Raw genomic sequence first — 9,745 nt, 5'->3', positions numbered from 1 at the left:
GTCCCGTGGGTTTGCTGGGCATTGGGTACTAATCTCGTGGGTTTACTGGGCACAATATTTGGGTGTCCAAAACATACGGGCCTAATAGTCCCATGGGTTTGCTGGGCACAACATTTGGGTGCCCCAAACATACAGGACTACTAATCCCGTATGTTTTCTGAGTGAACTAATCGGTGATTAGTTCACCTAAAACATACGGGACTAGTAGTCCCGTATGTTTTGTGCTGAGTGTTTTTTAAAATCGATCTCTTTTTTGGCATGTTGGTCAAAAAGATGTCGATTTTGCTAAATAATTAGAAAAATGGTCAATTTTGCTAGTTATTAGCAAAATCGGTCTTTTTTAAAAAAATTCAGGGGTTTGGTCACTTGGTGGGAAAAAGAGTTGAGGGGGGTGATTAGTGCGAAACCCTCCAATGTTTGAAAGGGGTTTTCAAAAATTTACCCCAAGTAATAAATAAATAAATAAACCCTCTCTTCCAACTTTGCTTCCCTCATGCATGTTCTCCTGCACCTAGAGGGCTATTCTATACGAAAGAAGAGTGATCGAAACAAGAACCCATCTCCTCTTTCTCTCCGTAAAAAGATTGGATTTTTTTTTCCAACACTCCCCAAGATTTGTACAGAGAGAGACTAGAATTGGAAGCTCAAATGCTCAATGCTGGGCACCTAAAATCCCCATCTGAGTTCTTCTCAAATCACTCCAGAACCCAATAAATCCCAAGATTTCATCAATCCAAGCTAACCCATTTGATTTCTTTCACCTTCTTCATGGATCAAGATCGCAAGCTCCAATGCCAATTCTGCCCCAAGTTTTTCCCCTGCGCTCGCTCCCTCGACGATCACATGAGCATTCACGTGCCACCGCTGGCCGCCGCTGGCTATGGGCTGAGAGGCAAACCAAAGAGAACGACGAGCTTCGGTGATCTCCAATGTGCAGAAAACTCAGAGGGCCGTATGAAGTCCCATTCTCAGAGAACTCAGGGAGCTAAGGAAGAAGATGATGAAAGATCGTTGAGCAAGAAGCAGAGGAGGATATCGTCAGAGTACCCGAAGGAGAAAGTAGATGGTGCCATTGCCCTCATGAAGCTCTCCAGGGATAAACGCAAAAGGGGAAATGGGGCTCCTGAGTATTCTGATGAGAATCCTGCTAAGCATCAAGAATTGAGTTTCGAAGATGAGGATGATGATTCTTTGAAGAGGAGGAGGAGGAAGAAGAAGAGTGGATCCAATGGCTTAGAAGCTGATGGTGATAGAGATGAAGCAGAAGGATTAGGCCATGAATGTTCGATTTGTGGCAGACTCTTTAGGTCTGGTCAGGCTTTGGGTGGACATAAGAGGTCTCATTCATCAAAGGTTGCTCCTAAAATTGTTGATCATGATGCTGATCTTGGTGGGCAATGACCGATATGACCGCAAATGAGGGTGTAATATGTTCTTTTTCTTTGATTTGATTCATTCTTTCAGGAGGCCGAGGGCGAGGTAAATGCGCAATTCGTTACTAGACTAAGTCAAGCTTCTTTGTGCTTTTTTCTCTGTTGGGGTTTTAGAATTTGTTCAAATTGAGACTTGGAGATTGTTAGATGAGTTGAGAAATACTTCTTGGGGTTTCGGTGTTGAGTTACACACGAAATGCAAATTGGATATGTGGGAAAATGTTTAGCTCTGGTCAGGCTTTGAAGGGGTCGTATTAGCAGTGGCTACTCCTAGTATTGTTGATTTCAATCTTCTAAGCTTCAATTGTTGGTGATGCTGAGTAGAGATCTTGGTGGGTGATGACTGATATAATTGCGAACTGAGGGTGCATGGATTCTTCTTTTTTGATCTGATCATTCTTTGCGGAGCTCGAATGGTGAGGTAATGGTGAAATCTGTTAAAGTACCCATTCAAGCTTCTCTGTACATTTTTCTGTGTTGGGGGTTTAAAATGTGCTCATATTGAGACTTAGAGATTGTTTGACGAGTAGAAATATATCTTGGAATTTTGGTAGATAGTAGCATTCTGCTATGTTTGTAGCTTCAAGTACCATTCCCTTGATTGACTTTTGTATGGATTCAATCACTTTTACCGACAGGTTACAGGTTATAGATTTTGGCTCTCTGATAATTTGGTAATTAAAATTCTGTGCATGTTGCATTTTGCTTGCTTGCTGTCCTGATACTAATGTTCCTGAATCCTGAGCAGCAAGTCAGCTTACTTCATAAGAACAAAAATGTGTAGTGGGTAGGCCTTAAAATAGTTGGGCATGTTTTTCCCCTTACAATGTGTGGTGTGGATCCTAATTGTATGTGACAGGAACTAGATGTATTCTGTCCTCTGAATATTTGATGGTCCGGATACAATCTACTCTCTGATTAGTCATTAGTGCATACATGAGAATTATGCAAATGTATATATAATGGAATAGGAATTCTTCTTCTGTTGGACCATTGCATTACCTTGGTGATTGTTTTTTTAAAATAAAGTTTTAAGTTTAGGATGAAAATGATTGGGTAGTCAATCAACATAATGAGAAGCATGCCAGAGTTCAATAGGAGTTTCAATAAAGCATGTGAACTCAAGTTGGGTTGTTTTCTTGTCCACCGAAACACATGACAAAGTGACAAGCCATCTCAATAACCTATGTTGCTGCTATTCTTTTCATTAACAAAGTAAAAGTAGTGATTTCTGTTGCATCTCTCTCTCTCTCTCTCTCTCTCTCTCTCTCTCTCTCTCTCTCTCTATCTCTATCTATCTATCTCTCTTAGGTAGGGAGTTCATGCCAATAGCCTATTTTGGCTCCCCCCAACAGTGAAGTTAAATACTCATGCATGAAAAAACTATTCAATGACAGCCCTTGATACCTCATGCACTTTTTTACTATAACAAATTAGATTAAGATCATGAATAATTATGCTGGAATATGATCATGCCTGGTGTGATCTCATCAAATTTGGCGCACATAGTATCATCTGTATCTGCTTATAATGGTTATAATGGTATATATGCATGATATGGTGACTATCAAATTTCTAATCTTTATGTACTTTGTGTGAGCGTCGCCAACGACATTGTGACTTGTGAGGGTATAGATGAAGGAGATTTGCTCTAATTACCCTTAAACTAACTGTTGCATTGTGATTTAACTTACAAATCCTACTGAAGTTACTGATGAATGCTTCCATTGCTGTTGATTTTACTCTCAACTATGACTATCAGCGTCAAGAGTTCGTATGCTTGATAAACCTTGTACATAAGGTTCCAAAATTATTATATATCTTGAAAATTGATTTTCTTCTCTAAAGTACCTAGTTAGTTCATGGCTGAAGTGACATAAAGAATTAACTGAACTCTCCAGTACTGAAAATCACAGGTGAGATTTAAAGTGGTTTACGTGTTGAAAACAAACTGCTTTATGGAGGAAAGCATATAAGTTATGTAGAAAATAGAGAAAACCCTAATAGTTTATTGAGAATAACAAGAAAGATATATATAGCCATACAAATAGGGTTAAGGTTAACGGGTAACAGCCCATTAACCCAATACCCAATATTTAACTTAACACTCCCCCTCAAGCTGGAGCATAGATGTCTACCATGCCCAGCTTGTCACATATAGTAGAGAACACCTTTGAAAAAGTAGCCTTGGTAAGAATATCAGCAAGTTGTTGTGAGGACGGAGTGAATATGAGAGATACTATCTTCTTCTCCCAAGCATCTCTGACAAAATTGCAGTCAACTTCAATATGTTTTGTCCTTTCATGAAACACAGGATTCTGTGCAATATAAATGGCAGACTGGTTGTCACAATGCATTGGCATGGGTCCAGGCTGAACAAAACCAAGCTCTGTCATAAACTCTTAGCCACACCATCTCACAAGCAGTGTGAGCCATTGCTCTATATTCGGCCTCTGCACTAGATCGTGATACTACATCTTGTTTTTTGCTTTTCCAAGTCACAAGATTACCTCCAACAAAAGTACAAAATCCTGAGGTTGACTTCCGGTCTCCCATGTCTCCTGCGTAGTTAGCATCAGAGAAAGCCGAAATGTGAGTATGTCCATGCTTCTTATATAACAATCCTTTGCCAGGGCAACTCTTGACATATGCCAAAATCTTCAGAGCTGCTGTCCAATGAACCTCTCTAGGTTTGTGCATAAACCTACTCAATACACCTACTGTAAAAGTAATATCAGGTCTGGTAACTGTCAAATATATTAGCTTCCCAATTAGTCTCCTATATCGTCCAGCATCATCTAGGAGAGAGGTATCATCACGCCACAAATCAATATTTGTCTCCATTGGAGTGCTTGCAGGTTTGCATTCCAAGAGACCTGCTTCTTCTAGTAAATCTAGCACATACTTCCTTTGGGACAACAACAGGCCATGTTTTTGATATGCAACTTCAATTCTAAGAAAATACTTTAGCTTTCCCATGTCCTTAGTGATAAAATGACGGTTTAGATACTCCTTAGTCTCAGTTAAGGCAATAGAGTCACTCCCAGTCAGCAGAATATCATCAACATATACGGCTAAAATAACCAAACCAGTTGTTGTGCGTCGAAGAAAGACAGAGTGATCAGACTGACAACGTTGGAAACCAACATTAGAAATAACCTTGCTGAACTTATCAAACCAAGCTCGAGGACTCTGCTTTAACCCATAGATGGCCTTTCTCACCCTGCAGATAATATTCTCCCTCTGAGCAACATACCCAGGAGGTTGCTCCATATAAACCTCCTCGTCGAAATCACCATAAAGGAAAGCATTCTTCACATCTAGTTGGTGCATCGCCCAATCCATATTAACAGTCAGAGAGAAAAGAATTCTGATGGAGTTGAGACGAGCAACGGGAGAAAAGGTTTCAAAATAGTCGACGCCATATGTCTGGGTATAGCCTTTCGCAACCAGGCGAGCTTTATAACGGTCAACAGACCCATTGGGACGATATTTCAGGGTATACACCCATCTGCAACCAACCACAGTCGCTCTAGTAGGAAGAGAAACCAAGTCCCAAGTCCCTCTAGAAAGTAGTGCATTCATTTCCTCATCCATGGCCTGCTTCCAAGCTGGTACTAACATAGCTTCCTCATATGACCTAGGTATAGATACAGTGGACAAGGACAAGGCAAACTGACGAAAAGATGGGTTGAGACGGTCATAAGAGACAAAAAGAGATATAGGATATTTCGGGCAAGACCGTTTACCTTTTCGAAGAGCAATAGGGATATCCAAGTCAGAAGGAATAGAGGTCTCAACATGAGATGGACCGACAGCTGGAGATGAAGGTTCCGCAGTAGCAGATTCAGGGGCATGTACTTTTGGACGGCAAGAGTATGTCAGTAGAGGCTTCGGTGCAGGAGCGACAGGAGCAGGTAATGGAATAGTAGTAGGAGCAGAAGAAGGTAGTGGTACCTGTGGATAGCCAATAGTAGTGGAACCAGACGAAAAATATGGGACATACTCAAAAAAGGTAACATCAGTAGACACAAAATATTTCCTGGTAGACGGATGATAACACCTATATCCTTTTTGAGTACGAGAGTATCCAACAAAAACACATTTGATGGATCTAGATGACAACTTATCCAAACCAGCAGTTAAATCCTGAACAAAACACGTAGAACCAAACAGCAGTTAAATCCTGAACAAAACACGTAGAACCAAAGACACGGGGAATCACAGAGAATTGTTTTTTATTAGGATAAAGACAATTGAATGGTATTAAACTATCAAGGACAGAGGAAGGCATGCGATTAATCAAATAATTTACAGTGAGAACAGCATCAGACCACAAATACTTTGGAATATTCATATGTATCATCAGTGTTCTAGCAACATCTAGAATATGCCTATGCTTCCTCTCAGCAACTCCATTTTATTGTGAAGTGTGAGAGCAAGAAGTCTGATGAATAATGCCATTAAGAGCACAAAATTTTGAAACATCACTTTTCATATATTCCAAAGCATTATCAGTACGAAGAATACGAACAGAAGTAGAGAACTGAGTTTTTATTTCATTATAAAAGAGTTCAATAATGTGCGAGACCTCTGACCTCTCTTTTAACAGATAAAGCCACGTCATGCGAGAGAAATCATCAACAAAGATAATAAAATATCGAAAACCTTACACAGAGGGAACTCGATAAGGACCCCAGACATCGGAATGAACCAACTCAAAAGCAAAACTACTACGTTTATCGACTCGACTCTGAAAAGTAGCACGATGGTGATTACCCAGTTCACACGACTCACAACCTAAAGAGGAAATAGATGGCTGAACAGAAACTACCGATCTAAGTTTTTGTAGTGAAGGATGACCCAGACGCCAGTACCACAATAAAGTGGAGTCAAACTGTGATGCAACAAGGCCAGCTTCTGGCACACTGTCGTCCAAATAGTACATACCTCCTTTCTCATGCCCCGAACCAATCTTCATCCCAATTGCTAGGTCCTGAAAAACACAATAAGATGGAAAGAATGTGACTTTACAATTATTTTGTTTTGTAAACTTGCTAATGGATAATAGGCTAACAGGGAATTTGGGAACATATAACACATCAGTTAGTTTTAAAGAGGAAGTAGCATGAACTACTCCATCACCACGAACTGGAGAAAGAGTACCATCAGCAATGCGGATAGAAGGAAACTTATCAGAAAGATGTAAAGATACAAAGTGATCCTTTATACCTGTCATATGAGATGAAGCTCCAGAATCTAGTACCCAGAGTTTGTGAGAAGAAGCTATGTAAGCATCCATACCTGAAGATGATGCATGAGTAGCAGAATGAATATTCTGAGAGAGTTCTAGCTGGCGCAACCTCTCATAATTTGCCTGAGAAATCTGAACAGTAGGAGCAGTAACAGCTGGTCCACCAGAAGTAGTAGCAGAAATAGATGAGTTAGTCGACTCTGTATCAGCTACCTGGGCCCACTGAGGACGACCAAACTTCTCCCAGCACTTCTCAGAAATATGATTGGTTCTTCCACAATGATCAGACTATCGTGAGCCCTTATCAGATTCACCTTGCCTCCCACCAAAGGAACCACGTCCTCCCCCTGAATCACGGCCACGACCACGACTACGACCGCGGCCTTTGCCTCGATTAGAGAACATGGCAGACTGATCCATCGTAGGTGGAGATGGTGTAGTAGTATCAGAAGTAACACCAGTAGAGACCTGCATGACTCTGGAGAATATAGCAGTCAGTGAGGGAATTGTATCTCCACCCAATATCTGTCCTCTCACATGGGATTGTAAATTAGAGTTCAATCCAGAAAGCAATTTGGATACTGCCAGATCACGACGATACCCTAATAGCGTCGCTGCATCAGCTACTGCAGGCTGATGCATCTCTAGTTCGTCTATCAGTCCCTTCAATTCACCAAAGAATTCCGGAACTGACTTATCTCCCTGTTTGAGCGCAAACAATCGTTCATAAATTTCAAATACGCGAGAAACATTCTTCTCGTTTCCGTACATAATCTTTAGGCTGTTCCACATCTCCTTCGCAGTGGTTAAAAACATAACGATGCTACTGATCTGTGCTTCCATACTGTTGAGAAGCCAAGTCATAACACAATAATCAGATGAGAGCCATGAATTGTAGGTGGGATCTGAGGTTGGTGGTGGAGATGCAAGAAGATGTGGTAGTTTGCTCTGAGCGCCAATGAAGATACGGAAAGCTTGTGCCCAGAGCAGATAGTTTGTACCATTCAATTTAATAGTAGTCCCCAAGACTACCTTAGGCACAGAGGTCTCACCAGCAACAGTAGAAGGAGTAGTAGAGGAGGAGATGTCCGACATCGAAGTAGTAGTCATTTTTATTTTTGAGCAACAATAGGAGACAAATAGTAGTCAAATAGGCAGATTAGTAGTAGAGATCCGTTTTTGAAACATGAACTAAGAGTAGATCAGGAGCAGGATTAGAGGCAGAGTCGTAGATAGTCATGCCCTCACGCTGCGTAGGCGAGATCACGTGAGGGAGAGAGCCCTAGCTTTTGTTTGCACAAAGGCTCGATTTCTATATTCTTGTTTCTCGAAGGAAACAAGAATAAAAGTGAAATATCTCAACAACGTGAGATAGACACTCTTCCTCTCATCAGTTCTATGACTGAAATGTCGAGGCTTCCTCTCATCAGTTCTATGACTGAAATGTCGAGGCTTCCTCTCATCAGTTCTATGACTGAAATGTCGAGGCTTCCTCTCATCAGTTCTATGACTGAAATGTCGAGGCTTCCTCTCATCAGTTCTATGACTGAAATGTCGAGGCTTCCTCTCATCAGTTCTATGACTGAAATGTTGAGGGATACAATCGTCCTCTCATCAGTTCGAAGACTGAGATGTCGAGGGAATAGGCAACACGATGTAGGGGGATAGCCATACAAATAGGGTTAAGGTTAACGGGTAACAGCCCATTAACCCAATACCCAATATTTAACTTAACAAGTTAAAACAAGTCTAAATATCATAAAACCCCACTTAACTTTGGACGATTACTGGATAATGTTGATATATATGGAGATTTGGAGGATTTATTTGAAAAATATCTTTGATAGGATACCATTTATATAATTGGATTCCATAAATAAAAAACGTGCTTAATTAGTAGTATGCAAGTGCTAGTCCCACATTGATTAATTGAATGTGTTTTACTTTGTTTAAATTAACATATGTGTTATATATAATATAACAAAGATGTTAGAATGCACACTTGTGCTAGTATGCTAGAGAGCGAGCGGCCCTGAGAGAGTGGTTCCATATGCGTGGTCCAGTGTGTGCTCTTCTTACTTGTGTTGTATTATACTAGCCTGAACATTTCGTACGTCACGAATGTTACAAGGCTTGAATGATAGTCTTGCATGTGCTGCATTATTTTGGCCTAAAAGTTTTGTACATTACGAATGCTACAAGGCTTGAAGGACTGTCAATGTAGAGACATTATAAATGTAGTGATTAACTAGCCATTACTGTCATTCAAGGCCTTGTCTAACCCCTCAGCTCATGAGAACCACTACATATAGAGCCTCCACTATCCATTTGAAACATACCAAAAATTAAATTGTCCTCCTCTATCCATTTGAAATATACCAAAAATTAAATTGTCCATTTAGACTATAGCCATCTCATCATCAAATATATTGTGCATATCCAAAGCTACGGTAAGTGGGGCATAATTTTTTCGATGCTAGTTCTCTGTTCAGAGAGCGATTCGATATTTTTGTAAGTATTTCTTCCTTAAGTTCACTACTATGGTAATATTATTAGTTTTTTGCTCTTTGTCTTTATTTTATTGTGATTTGTTCTGCTTTGATGTATCCTTAATATTGGATCTATTATTATCTGCACTTTTTCCTACAATCTTGAAGAAATTACTATTAGAAGATTGTCTTCTATTTTAGGAGTTGGTTTGACTGCCTTTGCCCCTAACATAAACATGTTTGGGATGCCAGAGAAGTTCATGGGTCAATTCTTCAAACGTTGACAGTAACATATGAAGATTTGGCTGACAACTAAGGGGTTGTTGGCAATGATACTCTTAAAATACCCAAAATCTAATGAAAAAGATCCCAATAATGTAGAGAAAATTGCACAATTGACATAAAAAGATCAAGTAGCCAGAGGATGCATTTTGTTGGCTATGTCCAATGTACTCTTAGATGTCTATTGTTCTTCTTTGGTCACTACAAAGGCACTATTGGATGAAATTATAATACAGGAGACCTTGTTCTTGAAAAGTATTATATGTCCATGTTCTTCAAATTTCAAA

The 9,745-nt window shown here is 40.0% G+C and overlaps 1 protein-coding gene across 1 annotated transcript; it reads left to right on the top strand.

Annotated features, from left to right (window-relative positions):
• LOC109834108 (zinc finger protein ZAT1-like) lies at positions 507–2,086 on the top strand. The gene has a single exon (XM_020402022.1). The coding sequence runs from the start codon at positions 769–771 to the stop codon at positions 1,399–1,401; it is 633 nt and encodes a 210-aa protein (XP_020257611.1). The 5' UTR covers positions 507–768; the 3' UTR covers positions 1,402–2,086.

This window comes from Asparagus officinalis, chromosome 3, assembly GCF_001876935.1.
Source record: "Asparagus officinalis chromosome 3, Aspof.V1, whole genome shotgun sequence".
Lineage (NCBI taxonomy): Eukaryota > Viridiplantae > Streptophyta > Magnoliopsida > Asparagales > Asparagaceae > Asparagus > Asparagus officinalis.
The sequence above is the reverse complement of the archived record's forward strand: the minus strand, read 5'-3'. Positions and strand labels throughout refer to the sequence as shown.